Consider the following 21,231-nt stretch of genomic DNA (forward strand, 5'->3'; position numbering starts at 1 on the left):
GAAAGTACTGCCCCTCGTCACTGATTGGCCCTGTCACTGTCTAACCAGGCCTAAACAGTTCAGATGGGAGCTTTGCAAGATGGATTCACCAGTGAGAAACAAGGAAACATGCATATCCATCTGCTTTGCAAGGTTAATTAGCTGCAGCAATTTCTAACGAGCTGTAGCCATGACTGTCCAGAGCTCCTGCCATCACCTACAAGCTTTCAGTGAGAGAAACAATTCTCCAACACATTAACAAAAATATAAACGCAAAGAATCACATCAACAAAAGAACACAGGACAACAACCATGACAACAATGCTCTGAAATAAATTAAATGGTAAGCCTTTAAGCTCTGGCTTAATGTAAACTCTGCACTATAAATTAAACATTATATGGGGCATTATATTATGAACTAAACCTCCATTTTAAATGAGTTTAAGAAAAGTCACTCACCTCTGCTGTTTCACAGCCAGCTCTGGCTGTGTTGGTGGCTGAACTGGCACTTAAGAAGTGGGTGTGGTTAAAGTTTAACTTCAGCAGAATTTCCCCTGTGTTTTTGCTCCAACTCTGGCAGTTACTGGTGATAAACACAATGAAAAAAAAGAGTAAATTTTACTATTTTTGAGGAAAGTGTGTATGACTCTGGAAAAATTACTCCTCAGATTTTGCAGTGTAGAGTAATGCAACCACTGAGTCCTACCTGACAGCCAAGTAGCATTATTTCACACTAGCTTGCTCACATTACACCCCCAAATAAGCCCATTGATTAAGATAAAAATAAATGATTCTGCAACTGTTATTAAAGGGAGTGTGACACAGTTGCATGACACCAATAACCATAGCATCCAGATGACCTTATTGGAGTATAGCCACTTGACAAAAGCTGACGTGAAGAATTTTCTGTTGTTGAGAGTTTGACAAGCACCTGCTACTGGTGGTTCAGTAGGAGGATGGGGTTGTTAGCCTTATCTATCAAAATATCACACACTTAAGTAAAGTGATGAAACATTTCCTTGATAACAGTTGAAATGGAGTCATGTGTGATAAATGCTGCCATATGTTCTTGAGGAAGGCAGGCAGAGCACCTTTAGAAAGTATTCACATGCTGACAGTTTGCACTGTGGTTGTGAGTACTGTGTCACTTTAAAGCTCTCACTGGAAGTTCTCCCATATTTACAATGGAGACAACAAAATTAATTGCTTTATCTCGTGTCAGTTGCAATCTTTGGTTAAACTCGTGGCTAAACCACCACCTCTGGTAGTGAAAGTTCCCATTATTGTTAGCTTCCTCCATGCTAAACACAGGCCTACTAGAGAACTGAGGACAGCACAATCAATGCTTGCTAAAGACAGAATAGCAGCATAAAGTTTGGCTGTATAGATTTGCGTCAAGAATAAGCCTCATAGATCAGCCCATTGTCATTAATATGGGTTAAGAAAATATACATTTCATATGATTCTTCCTTAAATTTTGTTTTCATAGCCTATTAGTCCTTCTATTTGTTTTTGCGTTGTCTTATTTGGTATGCATCCGCCTGCTCTCTGCACCCTCTCCCTGTATTCCCTGCTGAATTCTTTAGCTTTCCCTCCCTAAAACAACATCTTGTACAGCTTAAGTGCATTTGCATTCAGTTTGTCCACTTTAACCTCCTGTTGTAAGTGACTAATGTTTGCTTTAAGCTTTTCTTGTGATAGTTGCTGTTGTTAGTCTTGCTGATTGACATGTTCGTGCTGTTTTTTGTTGTTTTGCTTCTCCCTGCAGACGGTCTGGTTTGATCTGCACCAGAGGCTAACAGACACAGATGGCACTGCCAGCGCAGTAAGTAGACATTAAATAAATGACCATTGTACACTGCAGCACACAGCCAAGGTGCAGCACCACTTACTGCCACCATGGCTGCACCTTAGCCTTAGTGTTACAATCCTGAGACATTGAACCGTGACATAATCAACACTGGAAGGCACTTTCCCACTACCTACATTGTCCAAAAATAATCCAGGTCTCCATATCGGTCCCATAAGTGTTGATCTTTTGTGTTATTTCCCAGGAAATATGCTTGTTTTGTTGTCTAGATATGAATAATTTATATACAGTGACTTTTTTTCTCAGAAAAATGTATAGTGCCAAACACTATCTTACCATAAATAAACCTGCAACACCCAGAGAGAAAATAAAACATCAGTTGACTTGAAGCACAAAGCAAATGCAAGATATGCAATAAGCTTTCTGATAACAATTCATGCTCAACATGAAAAGCCACTAGCGTTGTGTGGGCTTTTTTTCTGTTATAGTTGGATAAACTCAATAACAATTCAGGAAAAAAAAAGTTCTGTTATTGACTCTTATCTATCTGAAACCATTTTTGACACAATTCTAGCCAAAACTGTTATCATTTACAACACATAACCCTACTGCAAAGTAGAGATAAGAATGCTAGAGAGCAATAAATAAAGCCAGAACCTATTTTGAGGTCTGCAAGCCTGCAAAACTCTATTTTTCAAAATAACACGTTTCTAATCACATACACTATGTAATTTCATCATGTACAGAAAAGAAGTCCTTGGTCATATTTACACCAATAGATAGTACCACCCAGCTAAAGCAGTAAAGTCAGTTAGAGGGCACAACATTCCACATTTGTGTTTTATTTTAATGGTTCAACACCTGTGACCAACAATGTTTGTTACCAAAACTACCTAATTATGATTTGAAAGTAAAAATACCAGGTCAAGTTTTAAAAAGTGATCAGAATTTTGCTTAAATGAATAATTAAGCATACAATGTTAAAACTTTGTTCATTATGTAATTTACTTTTATAATGAGCTATCTGACAAACCCACTGTATTTGAATAACTACTGACTTCACATCTCTGAAATGTTTGCCTCGTTTCTTAGAAATAGGCGAAGTTAGAATGAAACGCCACTGACTGTCAGTCTGCAGGGGTTTGGGCTCCATCTCAAAACCCCTGAATGTCATGTAATTCCACAGTCACCCCAAGCATTTCTCTTACTGTTATCTGACCACAGATCACAGCTTTATATTAAGCCCAGTTCAGACTAAAGATTTGTGATGAGACAAGTTGAAACTTATCCACATGGAGAAAAAAACGATATCTTTCTGTTTCATTTTGAAAAGTTTTCCTCAAATAAATGTCCATGCAAGCATGAAACCACTCAAAACAACCGGAAATTTTTTCTCCAACCCAAAACTTTATCCTGGCTGCCCTTCTGGTTGCACTCTGCAATTGATCTAATAATATGTGGCATATGCTGATCTCCATGACCATTTGTTGCTCATGGTGGTAGCAGAAGAGAAGAAGACGTAAAACCCAATCATGAAATCTGCCATTATTTTTGTTGTGGGCTGGCTGGGCCAATACATGCAGGTTAAGTGGGCTGTGACGTAATCTTTTCAGGAAAGATGCATTTGGTTGAACACATGGAGACAAAACATCTGGTGTGCTTCAGTTTCAGTTTCTGCTTTCCTGTGTGGTAGCTACATATAACTTGTATAACAGGAATGATAGCGGTAGTGAGTTATTTGGTATGGCTTCATTCTGTTTTTGAGTCAAAATGCCAAAACATAAAAATGAAGAGGATCCAGACTTTGGAGCAGTCCAAAGAATATTTAATGGAATACCCAGAATGATTACATCTATTTATGCAGCTAGTTTGGATTCGATATATCTCATCTTTTATCAGCTTTCTTTTGACTAGGCTAGCGGGGATGTTAGCACCAATGCTGCTCATTCAACACACATGCATTGCTACTATCAATAGATCACAAGCAGGGAGGGGCCATTCTCCAGGTGTACACACAGATGTGTGAGTAATGGCTCCTGTAAAATATATTCCCATTGTCTTTTTGTCTTTAAATAAAGAATTTTAACAAAAAGCCACCTCGGCAAAAAATTAAATACTTTCCTTGCACATTTTGTACATTTTATATAAATGTATTTGGATTCAGTTATGCATGTATGTGCTCATGTTTCCAACCTGTAATGATGTGCAAGTGGAGTTTTTATTGTTGGCACAGCCAGCTGTTCATGAGTGTGGAACATGAGCGTTTCACTCCTCATTAAATCTTTTAACAGAATGAACATTTTCATTCAGATTGTGCCACGTCAGCAATGTGCTCTTGCATTGTGGACTATAGCTATTTATGGATTACATATCTTTTATTCATCATACACCTCTGATCTTAACGCAAGAAAGATAATCAATAATTTAGTTTAAAGCACAAACTATCAAAACTGATGGGACAGAGTGCTTCACAATAAAGGATAAAACAAATACAGTAGAGTATACATAAGTAAAACATTCATGGTGATCCTTCTGTTGCATGAAAGGATTTCGGTTGCAGTTGATCATGGAAGATTTAACAGTGATAAAAATCCAATGCTTTGCTACAGGTTGTACTTTGGGGAAGCATGATTCTGCATAGGATGCTAATATCAGGAGACTCTGCTTTGAGAATGCTGATATCTGGACAAAATTCCAGCAGGCAGTGAGAGCTCTGACTAAATTGTCCAGTAGTTATGGGGAAAGATGATTATTAGGTAAAGAGACTACTCATATGCACTGAGAGGGAGAAGATTTTGCAAGAGAAGTCATGATTTACTTTTGTGTGCATCCCAAAGAAATAGATTCAGAACCAACATGAGTACTTTGAAAGCCAAGAAGACAAGGATGAGGCATAAATTTAGGTATGGAAGAAACTGAGCAGTCTCTCAGGGCACAGCCTGAAAGGATCAAAAAGAGATAAAGACCAAAGTGATACCGAAGCATGTGATAATTAAAATATATGTAGCATTGAGTAAGCATTCTAGTTTTTCTTTTTTCATTGATGTTATTCTGAGTGTCGTGCACCTTCCTGATGTGCATGAATAACTAGACGCTCCTTTACAGTGTCAGAGGAAAACATCCCATTAAACACTTTCAGGCATTTTAAAAGGGAGCTGTCAGCAATTATCTCTCATTCCATGGTTCGTTTGGTGGTTTATCAGCCTGCTTTTCTAAAACAGAGTAAACAGGGTCCAGCGGGGAATTTCTGCCTTTGAGGTAATCATATTTGTACACTCACATGGAAAACACCCTGCCTCAGTTTCCATGGTAACATAACTTACTTCCATGTAAGTCCATAACTTGGTAAAAGTACAAAACAAGTCTCATTAGATCTTATTAGATTTAGAAAGCTAACCACAACTTTTTGCAGCCATTAGACAGTGTATTGTTTTTTTCTTGTGGTTTGCATAGAAGTAAGCTGCACATGGTAATTGCTTAGTGTGTTTTATGACTCTGATTTCTGAATTGTCTACAACTGGCTCAGATAGACTTAAGAGGAGCCCAAGAGGAGGACCCATTGAACAATCACCATGTGACATATGTGGTTTAGTGGCCCAGTCAGCCTTCTCTCACCCTGAAGTGTAATGATTCAATCCACAGCTCCTGCAGTAACATGTCAGCTCCATCAGTGGCATGTAAATGTGTGTGAATGTGTGTGGATTACTTAATACTGGCCACTCTCCATAGCATAGGGTATGTGTGACCTGTGGTGTAAAAAGCCTTTTGAGTCATCAGAAGACTAGAAAGGTGCTATGCAAGCTGAAGTTCTTTACCATTTAACTTGTGTAGCCACAGTTCCTTGAGATTAAAGTCTGTTCATAGGAGAAAAAGTTTAACAAGACAGCCAACCCTGTTTTTTCATAAACTAAATGATATCTAAATACAAAGCTAAATGAAAAATGATTTGAAAAAAATTACTGGATTAAATGCATGAATTCGCCTGACATAATTTTGAGAGGTATGAAGCCACACCATTTACTAGCATCGTTAAAGTCCATCCATCCTATCCATCCATTTTCTATATCGCTTATCCCTTTGGGAGTTGCGGGGGGGCTGGAGCCTATCCCAGCTGTTATTGGGCGAGAGGCGGTGTACACCCCGGACTGGTAGCGAGTCAATCGCAGGGCTGACATTTCGAGACGGACAATCAGGCACGCTCATGTTAACAACTACGGCCAATTTAGAGTCGCCAATCAACCTTACGAGCATGTTTTTGGTGATGGGAAGAAGCCAGAGTAACCCGGAAAGAACCACAAATGCACAGGGAGAAAATGCCAGAAAGACCCCAACCAGGAAGCAAGCCAGCAACTAGCTCATTTTGAATTTGATTGAGGTAACACATCTCAAAAATTTAGTGACGGGGTCGCAAAAGGCTGGAAAAGTAAATGGTACTAATGGGAAACAGCAATAAGATTGATTGGCAAATGGTCACAAACCTGACTGGGTATAAAAGAAGCATTTTAGTAAGGCAGAATCTCTCAGATGTAAAGACAAGCAGAGGTTCTCCAATCTGCTTGAACTGGATCTAAAAATTGTGGAGCAACTTCAGAAAAATGTTCCTCAGTTTAACATTGCAAGGACTTTAAATATCCCACCATCTACTGTACATAATATCAAGAGATTCAGAGAAATCTCTGTGCACAAGGGACAAGGCTGAAGGTCGATATTGTATGCTTGTGATCCTCAAGCCCTCAGGCGGCACTGCATTAAAAACAGGCATAATTCTGTACTTGAAATTACTGCATAGGCTCAGGAACACTTCCACAAATTATTGTCTTTCAGCACACTTTGCCGAGCCATCCACGCATGAAGAAGAAGCCATCTGTGAACATGATCAAGACACAGCACCATCTGCTCTGGGCCAAAGCTCATTTAAAATTGACTGAGAGAAAATGGAAAACTGTTCTGTGGTCAGATGAATCAGAATTTGAAATTCTATCTGGGACTTAAAAGGTGAGGGACCATCCAGCTTGTTATCAGCACACAGTTTAAAAGCCTGCATCTCTGATGGCATGGGGTTACATTTGTGCATAGGCAGCTTACACATCTGGAAAGGCACTATCAATGCTGAAGAGTATATAAAGGTTTTAGAGCAATATATTCTCACATCCAGACAACATTTCTTTCAGGTCAGGCCTTGTGTATTTGGGCAACACAATACTAAACCACAAACTGCATCCATCACAACAGTATGGCTTCATAGTAGAAGAGTCTGATTGTTGGACTAGCCTTACTGAAGTCCATACCTTTCACCAATTGAAATCATTCAGTACACCATAAAATAAAATATTCTGCAAAGTGACCCAGGATGATTGAGCAGCTAGAATCCTACATCATACAAGAATGGGGTAACATTCCTCTCCCAAACTTCAGCAACTCTTCTCCTCGCTTCTCAGACACTTACAGACTCTTGTTAGAAGAGGAAGTAATGCTATAAAAAGGTAAATATGGCCCTGTCCTTACTTTTGGGAGGTGTGTTGCTGCTATGAAATTCAACATGAGCTAATATTTTTCCTGAAATGGTAAAATGTCTCGGTTTCAACATGTAATATGTTACATTTGATTGTGAAACAAGGATTTTTGAGATGTAAAAATCATTGCATTTTGTTTTTATTAACATTTTACACAGCTTTCCAACTTTTTAGAATTGGTGCTATACATAAACATAGCCTTTGTTTTCTTTTTCAATCAGTTCTTGTGTTTTTTTTCTTCCTGTTCCACAAATACTTATGTGCATGGGATCAATGAAATAGAAAGACATTCTCATCTTCTACATGCACCCCTCACCTTCTCTTTTCAGACCTTAATCTCAGCCTTGTATTCTACAATCATATATATATATATATACATCATCTCCCCTTGAGCCTTTTGTTACTCAATTACCCCTTCTCCTGCTTCTAAACACAGATCACTTCAAACAAGGTCATGCTCCTCTTCACCTTTACATAATTCCCCCCTTCCTCCCACAGCAGGCTCAGTCTCTCCCCTCTGACCTTCTATTCTCTACCAGAGAAAAGACCCAAACCTGATTACCCATCATCCCTTCTGCCTCTCACCCTCTGTCAAAGCAATCATCCCTCGTCTCTGCACCTCAGTGAGTCACTTCACCTCATGAAGGCTCATGAAAAGATCATGTAATGTATATGAGATAGAGAGCTACTTCGAGGCTATAGTTGTGACTGAATTTGCATTCACATTTTACTTGTAGTGGACACTTGTGAGTATATAGTGTCTTTCTGACAATCATATCTGTCATGAAGTGGGAAAATAGATCACCTACACTGCGTCTAGTCACCCTTTTGATCCTCTTGAGATATCTCAGATATGGAAAGATAGCAATAAAACAGAAGCAGCTGCCTCAGCTGAAAGAATACAGAAAAGAGGTGAGTGGGATGGAGAGGATGATTATGGTATAATATGAAAGACTCGTCAGAATAACAAGGAACAAGTAGAAGAGAAGGCCAAAGAGTTATAAACTAATTTGATTTCAAAGAGCTTTGTTTTTGAGCGCAAATGTGACATTCTCAGTTGTTTTTGCACAAATAATCTAAATGAAACACATAATTAAATACAAGACACACAGAGCTCAACCTACTCTAACAACCAGCTTTTTGCTGTTTTTGCAGAGCTGTAACATTCAAATGATGATTGTCTTGCATACTGATCTCACAAGAAAATATCATTTTAATGAAATAATTTATAACAACCAAACAATTTTGAAGAAATCATAGAGTAAAATCATTCACTCACTATAACTTTTCTAACCCAGGACTCTGGGAACGACAGAACTTCAACAATGTTAACATGTCTTTCTTCTTTTGTTTATTTTCTATTTTGTGCACCATATTCGCTCAGCCTAATGTGAGTCCAAAAATATTTTTTTAAAAATATTTAATATCAAAGTGAAAACAGATTTCTATAAAGTTATGCCAATTAAACAAAAATACTGTATGTCATGTAAAATAAGTGACTGCATAGATATTCACCTCCTTCAGTTCGGTATTTAGTAGAGTCACCTTTGGCTGCAATCACAGCACTCAGTCTGTGTGGATAGGTCTCAATCAGGCTTGCACATCTGGACACTGCAACTTTATTCTGCTTTGCAAATCTGCTCAAGCTCTGTCAGGTTGCACATAGATCAGGCATGAACAGTCCTTTTCAAGTCCAGCCACAAATTCTCTATTAGATTGAGGTCTGGGACCTTGTTGTCTTAAAACCATTTCTGTGTAGCTTTCACCATATGCTTTGGGTCACTGTCTTGCTCGAAAATGAGTGTTTTTCAAATCCGTAGTTCTCTTGTAGACTGAAAAAGACTGTCCATTACATGATTTTCCTATATTTTGCCACATTAATTTCACCCTCTGCCATTAAAAGCCTTCCAGGGCTCTGGCTGCTGAGAAGTATCCTCACAGCATGATGCTGCCACCACCGTGCTTCACAGTGGGGATGGTGTGTTAGTGGTAGTGCACAGTGTTTGTTGTCTGGCAAGCATATCATCTCGTCTGATGGCCAAAAAGCACCATTTTGGTCTCATCAGACCCACTTTCTTCCTCTTGGCCATGGCTTTTTTTTGAAAGTCTAGTCGAGATTTAATTAGTTTTCTTCCACAGTGGCTTTCTTGTTGCCACTCTCTCATAAAGCTTTGACTGGTGAAACACTTGGGCAACAGTTGTATGCAGAGTCTCTCCCATCTGAGCTGCTGAAGCTTGTAACTCCTTCAGAGTAGTAACGGGTTTTTTTGTGGCCTCTCTCACTGGTCTCCTTCTTGCACGGTCATTGAGTTTGTGAGGACGGCCTGATCTAAGCAGATTCATACATGTGCCATATTCCTTTCATTTCTTCAAGAACTATGGGTGATGCTCCTTGCCTTGTGCTTTGGAATTGTTTTACACTTTTAAATAACCTTTTCTCTGGGGTGCTTTGAGTGTTTTTTTGTCTTCATGGTGTAATGGTAACCAGGAATACTGATTAACCAGTGACTGGGCCTTCCATACACGGGTGTTTTTACACTTGAGAAACTCAGGTAATCCCCATTTCACTTATTATGGGACTACTAGCACCAATTGGCTGGACCTCTGTTGAACTATGTCACTTTAAAGGGGATGGATATTTATGCAGTCACTTGTTTAACCTTATGTGTTTTTGTTTGACATGACTTTGTAGAAATATGTTTTCACTTTGACAAGAAAAGTTAAAGGCCAAATGATTTTAATTTATGAAATCAAAAAAAGGGTAAAACATCAGAGGGAGTCAGTATTTTTATATAATTCATCTTTTGATAGTTTTTTGATTATTTCACCCTAAAGTCTTATATTGAGCATCCAATGGGACAGAAAGTAAAGCAAGAATTCACAACATTATTTTCCATTTTTGACACCATAGAGCCTGAACAAGATTTCATGTGTGATGTGAAGTGTTGTAAGAGCATCTGGTGTTCAGTATGTTTCCCAAAGACACTTTGGCGTGCTGAAGGAGCCTGCAGCCACATTGATAATCTTTTAACCAGTGGACAACCAGCTCCAATGATAGAGAAAATATTCCAAATTGAGTCAAGTGTCACATTTGAGAATTTTCTTTTGCTCATAAAATTCACCCCAAACTGCAAACTTAAATGGTAATCTGACATCTCTTCAAATTTGTTATAGTAAAAAGGGGTTGATTAAAGGTTTCCTCTAGATCCACATGCAAAAAGTAACCATGACTCCCTGAATGTTTAAGTGACAGTCTGGATTGAGTTGTCTTGGTTGAAGTGATCTTAATGAAGCTGAGAGTGGCTGATCAGAGCATTCAAAGCTGATTGATGGCTGAGAGATCCATGATGAAGACAGATGATGAGGATGAACTTTGGTGGTGCACATGTGGTGAATCTAAAGAAAAAGATAACAAAATTGCCCTAGGTTTGAAAATATAAAGCCAGATGATGGGTTGGCCTTGAAATTTGTGGGGCAACTTTGTAATAGCAGAGACTGGATGTTTGAGCTCTAATTACTGTTTGTACTGCAGGGGCTATATAAGTGAAAGAAGTACAGGTTTTCATGGTCAACAACAGCAGGCACACAGAAGGTTTGGCAGGCTGGGGAAACAGGAGACTAATCCCAGCCAAGACAGAAAGACAGAGGGTGCATCTTCACGTTTCTTAAATGATGTGTCCTTGCTCCTTACTTGAACCAGAAGGGGTTTGACTGAGGAGCCGTAAGGGTTGTTGCCTTTTACTCTAAAAGTGCTTGTAAGAGAGCAGATCGAGGACAGAACAGGGAAATCTGAGGACAAATGAGCAAGGATACATGAGAACGGATTTTATGGAAGCTTTTAAACAAACATAAACACCCCGTTGTTGGAAATCACTTACTGTAGTGGCTGCAGACTTTAAAACCTTTCAAAACATCAGATAAATTATTTTGCATGCTCTATCATCAACTTCTTTGCTGTCTCTTTTTTTTTTTTTTTTACTGCAAATATGCAGACTCAGAGATTACAAAATTAGTTGTTAAGTTTTCATCAAAGCTCTCATTCACTTGACAGCACTAAGCACTTGCACACTTGGCAGGAACTTGCCTGAAAATCTGTGAATATGTGAGTGTGGAGATTGGGATCCAGCCATAATACAGGGAGAAGAAACAGTGAGAGACAAAACCAACACAACCCCAACAGAAAAGTGTTAAAGGGGATGGAAAAGGTTGGCATTATGAAATAAAACTAGGGGATGAAAAGAGATCGGAGGGGGTAAGAGTGTAAACTTAAACTTAAAAATGGTATCAGGACAGAGTAGAGGAAATCTCAGTGGAGAAATACATTAAGTCTGTCTGTCAGTAATGAGTACTATTTTTTCCTATAAGCGTAACATTTGCTCCAATTAGGTGAAGTAAAAGGAGCAGTCAGTAGGGGAGAGAAGAAAGAGGTTCACAGAGGAACATTCAGGACTCTGTGAGGACCTTCATGAAAAATAAATCAAGAGGTTATAAATATGGATATTACCGTATGAATGGGTCATGCTCTCTACAGCAGCTCTCACTCAGCTGGACCTGCTCTTTGAATTAATCAGAATTCTCAAACACCACCATTGCTGATGCAGATGAGACGCAGCATAATGTGACATAGGTCCTGCCTTACTGCCCGAGCAGGTCAGCTTCACGTGATGGTGCTTTGTTACTCAGATTGTACAGTTCATCCAGCAACAGGGTTGTTCTGTGACACATGTATTAAAGAGTAGATTAAAGATTCTTTCTGTCATGTGTTGGAAAGACAGATTTCTAAAAATAAGGAAACCATGACTGCAATGTTTTTACAGATACATGTGTCAAATTTCACTGGGATGAGTATTAAAATACGAAATTGACATGGCGCACGTACTAACACATCTGATACCAGATCACATTGCAACACAGATATCGATACTTCATTTTGAAAAATGAAAGGCAAGAAATACATTATGGAATTTTTATGATTTATGAGTTAAGTTATGCTAGTTTCCTTTTCTTATAAAGATATTTCTGCAAACCATTTATGATACCCAGACAGCTTTTATTCTCCTGCTGAGCTTCAACACACTTTTTTTTCTCTCAGAAGTATTAATTCAGGCACTGTTTAGGCCCCGGCACCATATAAAAAGAACTGATTTAGCACCGGTATCAGAAAACCCCAAAAGATACCCAGCCCTAAATTTCACTCACGGTTATGTTACAGCAAAGTAAGTGAGCTAAGCACAGTTATCTGACGTCTGTTGTCTCTGACATAGACGTCACATGTTTGACACGTTTGACATGTGCAGCACTGATGCTATGGGGTCTTGTTCATTAGATATAAAAAATGGGAAAATACATGCCAAATGCAAAGATTCTGAAACACCACAACCATGAAAAGTCACTTACACACACAATGTTTACAGTACTAGAATAGCAGCCAATGTGAAAATAGGTTTATACAGCCAAATGCATATTCACATTCACACACTTGCCCTGAAGGATTATAGTAAGAGAAAAACAACAACAAATCACGCACATAGGAGAAATAATGCTCTTGGCTTTTTAGAATAACTAAAAGGAGTTTCTGTTTATAAAATAGTTAGACATATAAACCAAACAAAACACCGGACTTATAATTATGATAGTGTGCTTCAAAAGTAGCGGATAATGTTGTTAATAATAGAAAAGGCCTGGGTCGTTCATTTTTTCACAGTTTCTTGCCATTATGCTAATCTACATGAGGCTGCTGCCTCAGGTTTTCTCTTGTAGGGCCACAGTAGTAGTGTTAGTCTTCTCAGCTCATGGAAAGAAAACAGGCAAGCTAAAAATAAATGTGACCTATCTATCTATCTATCTATCTATCTATCTATCTATCTATCTATCTATCTATCTATCTATCTATCTATCTATCTATCTAAGTGTTAAACTTTAGAGAGACTATTCTACCATAAAATATTGTATTTAGGGTTTAAAACTAATCCTAATTGAAGTTGGAAGTAGCATCAAAAGGTTTTAAAAGTCAAATATACTGCTTTTCTGATGCCTACAGAAACGCTCCAATAAAGCAGTTGATTAACATCAGTGTTGAAAAGGCTTTTTTGAAGAGGCTTGCTCAAATTCATATTCTTTTTTTCACATCCTCATGCCTGTTTCTCTAGAAATCAGGTAACCACCACACTCCTTTATTCACATGAGTTCATCTCTCAAAAGTAAATATCTGTGTCAATGAACATGTCAGTGCCATCAAAATGACAAGTCCTTGTTTTGTTGTGTACGGATAAGACAGTCAGGTTGCTTAGTCATGTTGTCAGTATAACAGTGTACTCTGGAGGGATGTTCTGATGTGAACTATGGCTAAAGTTTTGATAACAATTATTGTAATTGTAAGTTACACCTTAGTGTATGTGGGAGATTGATTGCAAGAGACTGGACAAGATTCACATTTGTGCTTTTACTGTTTGTACTGTAATTTGTTGCCAGACGATGTCATTGCGATACAGAAAGGAAAAGACAGCACTGCATCGCACAAAGAAGAGAACAAAAAAAAAATAGAAAAGCACTCGGAGAGTGCAGACCTCCGCCATTAGCCCCATCTCCCAATAGTGAAGAACCCTTCAAAAATTCCTGGATCCGTCCCCATGTGCCCCCTACCACAGCATTCACCGATTACTCCCTCCCCAGTGGGGTGGAAGCACAGTGAGGCAAAGCATTGGCTTCTCTACGTGTGCCAACAGATGCACCCATGGTCTCACTGGATGACTGGAAGTCATGGCAGAGGGTGAATGTTCCTCTATTCCTCCCAGCATTGTGAGTATTCTCACTACAATTCACTGTCTTTCTCTCTGTTACGCTGCGACTCGTCTCCTCACCCAGGTGTATGTCTTTCAAACTCTATAAACTCCAAAACTTTGAATAGAAACACACCCAAAAACTGCTGCACCAAAAACTGCTGCTGGGATTGAAGTTACTCATGTCTGCCATCTCCTGGTGTAAAGTGATAAGAGCGCAGACCTCCACCATTAGCCCTATCTCCCAGTAGTGCAGAATCCTTAAAAAAATTCCTCGATCCTGACGGTGATCCGGATCACTCCAAAATTTTAACCAGTTCTTCCTTATGCCATTTCTGACATTTCCTGAAAATTTCATCCAAATCCATCCATAACTTTTTGAGCTATGTTGCTAACAAACTAACAAACGAACAAACAAACCCACCTGATCACATAACTTCCTTGGCGGAGGTAACAAAAAGTAGAAATGTGGACATAGGACAATCTTCTTAGGGAAAACTGTACATGCAGTGCTGTCGGAATTACAGTGCAGTCTTCCTACCCCTCCTGACGTTCCTGTCTTTTGGGCCACAAATTCTCATCCACATCACAATTAATATCTTCTCTTGTGATGCAGGGTGGAAAGAATCTTTCAGAGTGTCTTATCCAGCCTCTGCAGGTATCTGCTGTGATGTCATCACACGCTGCTTCCATGGCAGCCAGAAGGGTCATCTTTGTATGTGGCTGGTGTAGGGATGCGCGGTATATGCGGTAGACTGTATAAATGATATGAATTTGGCCTACGGTAGAGATTTGTACTCTACCGACCAATCGAGATAACGCTTGTTAATGACGTCATCGTATCTGCCTCATTGTAAGTTAGCAGGCAAAAACACGTGTTTTTCCTCTCACAGTCTGATGGCTGTACCGCAAATAAGTCAGTGTGTTGTCTCTGTCAGCCTGACTGGGGCTGTAACACAAGCTAAGTGCTGCTTTGGCTGGTCGCAGAGGCCAGCACTGCAGCCCTTCCTCTTACAACGGCATAAACAAGCGTTTAAAAGTCTATTTTAATTTATGACTTTCTTTTCTAAGCCCACAGTGAGTCCAAGATCCAGGCTGCGAAGTTAAATGAGTTCAGAAAAGCTGCTGAGTAAATGCTGAGTAAAAAAAAGTAATTGCCCCCTGAACCTAGTAACTTGTTTTGCCACCCTTGGCAGCAATAACTGAAATCAAGTGTTTGAGATAACAGGTGATGAGTGTTCTTCATCACTGTGGAGGAATTTTGACCCACTCTTCTTCACAGAATTGCATTAACTCAGCCATATTGGAGGGTTTTCCAGCATGAACTGCCGTTTAAGGTCACACCACAGCATCTCAGTTGGATTTATGTCTGGACCCTGACTGGGCTACTCCAAACCCTTAATTTAGTTTTTCTTTAGCCATTGAGAGGTGGACTTGCAGGTGTATTTTGGGTCGTTGTCCTGCTGCATAACCCAAGAGCGCTTGAGCTTGAGGGCACATACTGATGACCGGACGTTGGCCTTCAGGATTTTCTGTTAGACAGCAGAATTCATTGTTCCAGCAATCACAGCAAGTGGTCTAAGTCCTGAAGCAGCAAAGCAGCCCCAGACCATCACACTGACACCACCATGTTTGACTGTTGGCATGATGTTCTTTTTATCAAATGCTGTGTTATTTTTACTCCAGATGTAACGGGACTCAAACCTTCCAAAAAGTTTAACTTTTGTCTCATCAGTCCACAGAATATTTCTCCAAAAGTCTTGGGGTTTTGGCCTTGGAACTCTTCCATGGGTGCCATTTTTGCCCAGTGTCTTTCTCATGGTTGAGTCATGAACACTGACCTTAACTGAGGTCAGTGAGGCCTACAGGTCTTCGGATGTCGTTCTAGGTTCTTTTGTGACCTACTGGATGAGGCGTGGTTGCACTCTCAGAGTGATTTTGGTTGGCTTCCCATTCCTGGGAAGGTTCACCACTGTTCCTTGTTTTCTCCATTTGTGGATAATGGCTCTGACTGTGGTTTGCTGGAGTCCCAAAGCCTTGGAAATGGCTTTGTAACCTTTTCCAGACTGATAGATTCCAATCACTTTGTTTTTTTCATTTGTTCTTGAATTTCTTTGGCTCGTGGCATGATGCATTTCTTTTTGAGATCTTGTAGCCTACTTCATTTTGTCTGAAGTCTAATGGAAATGTTTAGAAACATGCTTGACATACTATGACAACATGTTCAACCATTTTGCATGTAAAGACAAATGCGATGAACTAATGCCTCAATGTTGTGGGGGTGAGACTATTCAACAGAGACCCATTTTAATACATTTTGATCAACATGACATAAGCAATTGATAATGTAGGAAACAGCAGAGAATTGTACATTATCATTTTCATGGATGTACCAAAGCATTTGCAACTTGTTCAAAGAAATGAGAAACTGCTTTTTTGATGTGCACAAGTGACACAATGATGGGAAGATTGAACAAATAGTTTTGAGAATTTCAATTCTGATCTGAGAAATGTGCCAAAGAGACTGAGAAAAACTGTAAACAATCACTCTGGAAACTGAAAACACTGGACTTCACCTTGGATTCTGTGCCTCTCCAATCTTCCTTCAGACTTGTGAGCCTTGGTTTTCCAAATGAAATGCCAAATACCGTAGACTTTTATCTGAAAACAGGACTTTGGACCACTGAGGACTGGTCCAGTTCACTTTCTTCTTAGCCCACATGAGACTAAGTGTCTGTGGTTCAGGATTGGCTCAACATAGGAACAACAAAATTGTAGCCCATCTCCTGGACATGTCTGTTTGTAGTAGCTCTTGATACTCTGACTCCAGCCTCAGTCAGCTCCCTGTGAAACTCCTCTAAGTACTTGAACCTGCCTTGTTCAGTCCTCTGAAGGCTGAGTTTGTCCTTGTTGCTTGTGCTCCTTTTCTTACCGCACTTTTCCCGTCCAGTCAACTTTCCATAGTTATGCTTTGTTACATGCTCTGAGAACAGTCTGCCCTTTCAGCAATGGCCCTCTGTGGCTCACAAGGGAGTCAATGATTGTCTTCTAGACAAGAGTCAAGTCAGCAGTCTCCCCCATGATTGCAGTCATGTGTGCTGAACCAGAATGAGAGAATAAAGGCTCAGGAAATCTTTGCAGGTTTTACTTTTCCACAATATTCTAATATTTTGAGATAGTGGATTTAGAGTAGATCAAGTTTCACTCTGTATGAGATGAATCTTGAATAGATGGACATTTAACTTTCTGAAGTAAATCATGGGAAAAATGAACTTTTACTTGATAGTCTAATGTTTTTGCACATGTAGATGATAAAAACAAGAGGGAAACTTCTAAGGTCCAGCAGAGAAGGAAAGCAGTAGAAAAAGAGTGGACAGCTACAGGGTCCTATGACCTGCAACCCATCCCAGTATTTGAATGACTATTTACTTTTCGACTGTGGACATATTGTGAATCAGTGTGAAACAGAATTCAATTTCTAGTTCTTTTTCCACTGTACAGTTTCCTAAAAGCCCGTTTTGCTTGAAAAAGCCCACTATAAAACCAAGTAATGAATTCATTTGTTCATTTAATAAACCCACAAAGGTCTGTGTGCTTGAATGAGAAATACAGCTCCGCAGAGGACTTATTCAAGCTTGCTGCAAATTATGTTCACAGGTTTCTTGAGGTGTTATTTGAAATAACACTTCTTACGAGGACATATCTGTATGTGCAATCAGTGCATCTCACATGAGTACACGTTTTTAACACTGACAACGCACCCTTCACTCTCTACTTAACAAGACACAATCTCTCAGCTGAATTCACACACACAATCATGTAAAGCATTCGGAGGCAGGACTGATGAAGATGGACAGTTACATGCACCTTTTATAAGCTTCATGATGCTTTGAAGTGAAGAGGAGGGATTGTAGATTTAACACATATGGAGACTCATGTAAATCACCTATATGGAAGGTGTTATGTCATCCCTGCACGCCCTCTTCTCAACTGTTCCCTTTGTCCTAAAGATCAACAATGACCCACTTTCACTAAAGAAGGCAGAGGTCGCAGACCACCACTCAGTTTTTAATACAATACACTTGTCAATTTTTTTTTTAACAAAATAGAAATTAATTATCATCATTATCATTGTTTTTTTAAGTTTCTGCACTGTTGCAAAAATGGTTTTTTTTTGCAAGCATGGCATAAAGAAAATATATAGAATCCATTTCACCCTTTCAATGCACCTTGAAACAGGTGAACTTTTTGGCAACATAGTGATATTACATTTTCTTACAAATAGTAAAGAACTGATCATCTAGTCTCTACACATTGTTTAATTATTGTTTCAACTAGATAGGAAGAAAATGATATTTTAGATAATGAACAGAAAAATGAAGAATATACAGTTTATGAGACATGGGACAGAAAACAACTGTTTGCATAGATTTGCAGATGTATTTTGTAACAGAAAAACAGTTTCTTTCTGCAGCTGTTACTAGTTGTCTTGCAGTCACTCTGGAGGAGCAGAACTGACATCTTAGTTACCTCAACTAGGGCAGCTGTTGCCTCAGATGAATTAGGACAAGATTCAGCCCCCTGGACAGTTTTCATAATTGCCATAGCGGCTGCTGTGAATGGGAGGCCTTGCCGTCTTTATTGCTGCTTATACAGTATACTGCTACTTCAAGGTGGGAGATTTATGCTCCACCTGCAATGTATAACACACAGAGGAAGATGCAGAATTGGCTGGATTGTAAAAGGAAGGTTGTAAAAAAAGGCTTAACGGGGGACAAATTGGCAATGTGTAATGTTAGATTCAGCAGGGTAGAACAATACTCTATGTTTGCATGCCTATGTGTATTACACACTCGACACCAGAGTTTTGCTGTTGTGGATGCAAGTAAAAAGGCATAATAATGACTGGATGTTGTTACAGCACTGCTGTGGAATGGCACATCTTTAAAGGGTCCATAATCTTCATTGTCTGAGGTCAACAATGTTCATATATCTTACATGTTATATTATATATCACATGTATCTTGGAATTGAATTTCTTGAAATCGGTGGATGAGTGTTGTATACCTTCATGAGAAAGTTTTCATTTTGCCTGACTTCAGGCATGGTGTATGTGCACGTTTGTGCACATTTTATGATGACTAACTGGCTTGCTAACTGTTAATGTCATCGCAAATGATTGGGAATGAGTACTGAAATCAAGTACCACTTCAACACAGCACCCCACCACCACCACCACAAGTCCAAATGAAAGGCACAAAAATGCCTTGAACTTAAAACGTAAGTCATGTAGTCTGAACGTCTTTTATTCGTTTAACTGCTGCAGTGTAACATCTCTGCTCTGCTTGCATGCGTCTTTGTTTTATTTACTTCAGAGGATGAATATTGGGTTACTCTTTGCTCCGAAATGTCACAATTATTTATTTTTCAAACACTGTTCCCGATCGGCATGTTTAAAGATATTTGTCTGAGTTATGTAAGTCTAGGTTAACAAAACAGCTTTTATTGATGTGCCCTCTTCAGTGTTTTAATTGATTCACATGAGCACATTGCTGCAAACCACCCTTATAGTGCTAAAATAGTGTGTATGGTGCAGATCATATGGATTCTTTTTTAAGAAATCACTCTTTATGATGATCTGGATGGATTATGTGTTAATATTCATGGCAGAGGAGGGGAGAGGTCATCAACGAGCGATGCCCTTAAATGAAGCGGCGTGCTGTATTAGTGAGCTCATCTTAGCAAAAATATAAACAATCAGACAATGTAGGAACATCAAATACTACTTCTTAGTATTAAATGTTTTAAATAGCATGAAAGTAGACAGAGACTACTGACCATTACCTGGTATTTTTTACCTCCTAAAAGTATCGATTCAGGTACCAGTACTGTTTTAAACTATCGATTTAGCACTGGTATTGGAAAAAACCTAAACAATACCCAACCCTACAGGTGATCCTGGGACAGTCTTTGTGCCTTAGGAAGGAAGATCATAATATCACACGTTAAAACTGTGATCATTGACAGTTTTTTATGCTGTTAAAGACTGAAATGGGTCATTTTTGAACTTAAGGTCAAGGGTTATAAAGACATTAGTGAGCCATTATTCTGCTCATGGTTATAAGCCCCCTATATTAGTAGTTTATTTAAAGTCATCCCCCATTCTCAGTGCTGCCTCTGTAAATACTCAACAGGACATCAAATCCTAACGGTAATGTGCTGCTATAAATAGTCTGCAACAAATGCTGCATTCCTTCTAGTTTGTATCAAACCAGAGCTGAGCTGTTTCAGGACATGACTGAGCCCTTTGAAATAATGACACTGTTTCATTTTGAGCCATAAAAATGTATGTCTTCAGAGAAAATAAAACACTGGTTTGGGGTGGTAAGACAGTCAAAGGATGGAGAAAACTGGGAGATATGAGGCAGAGAATGCTTCCTATTTATACCTACAGTCTTCTCTGTTTTGGTATAACGTTAACAGAAGAATGTTTGAATGGTTTAACAATGTTAGACTGCTTTAGAGATGACAATAGACCCCTGGGAGAGTATACTTGAGGGAGTCTTTGTAATGTTACATGAATTCATTACACTTCCAGGTGCACAGAGTGCATATAAGTCTAAAAAACACCCCCAAAAGCCTCAGCTAAATCAATCATGTTTGACAGGTTTGTTGGTCTGGGGTCTGATGAGATTTGGATCTTTTCAGTGTGTATCTTGATGTATGAATGGTGGCACTTGTTCCTTGAAACACCGTAATCCCCTGATGGCTGTTTTGGTGCAGGAGATTTTCCCTGTAAACTCAATAACTGCTCCTACATGCATTAATCAGCCTCAACCCACAGTGACTCTCTCTCTCTCTCTCCTGCTTTGTTTGTTTCTCGCCCTCCCTCCTTTTCGGTCTCTGCTGGAACACAGTTCAGTCCACTTAGCCTGTGAAACTGACAGCTTGCTCACTGTATCTGCCCCTGTGTCTTTGTTAATGTGTTTTTGTCTTATCATTTCTTGTCCTTTCTCAAATGTTCAAACAGCCGCCAATTTCCACTAAGGACCCACTCAGGATATGAACTCAGATATTATTATTATCATGACACATTGTAAAAGTGTACAGGGAGAAGGTCAAATCATTTAATCGCCTCCCCTCAGATCAC

The 21,231-nt window shown here is 39.2% G+C and overlaps 1 protein-coding gene across 1 annotated transcript in view; it reads left to right on the forward strand.

The window, feature by feature from the left end:
* Nucleotides 1–21,231, forward strand: part of necab2 (N-terminal EF-hand calcium binding protein 2) — a 192,703-nt gene that overhangs the window by 138,120 nt on the left and 33,352 nt on the right. The window contains exon 9 of the mRNA XM_041794674.1: nucleotides 1,748–1,804. Within this exon, the coding sequence (XP_041650608.1) occupies nucleotides 1,748–1,804 (57 nt within the window). The remainder of the gene's footprint in view (nucleotides 1–1,747; nucleotides 1,805–21,231) is intronic.

This window comes from Cheilinus undulatus, linkage group 9, assembly GCF_018320785.1.
Source record: "Cheilinus undulatus linkage group 9, ASM1832078v1, whole genome shotgun sequence".
In the NCBI taxonomy this organism is placed as follows: Eukaryota; Metazoa; Chordata; class Actinopteri; order Labriformes; family Labridae; genus Cheilinus; species Cheilinus undulatus.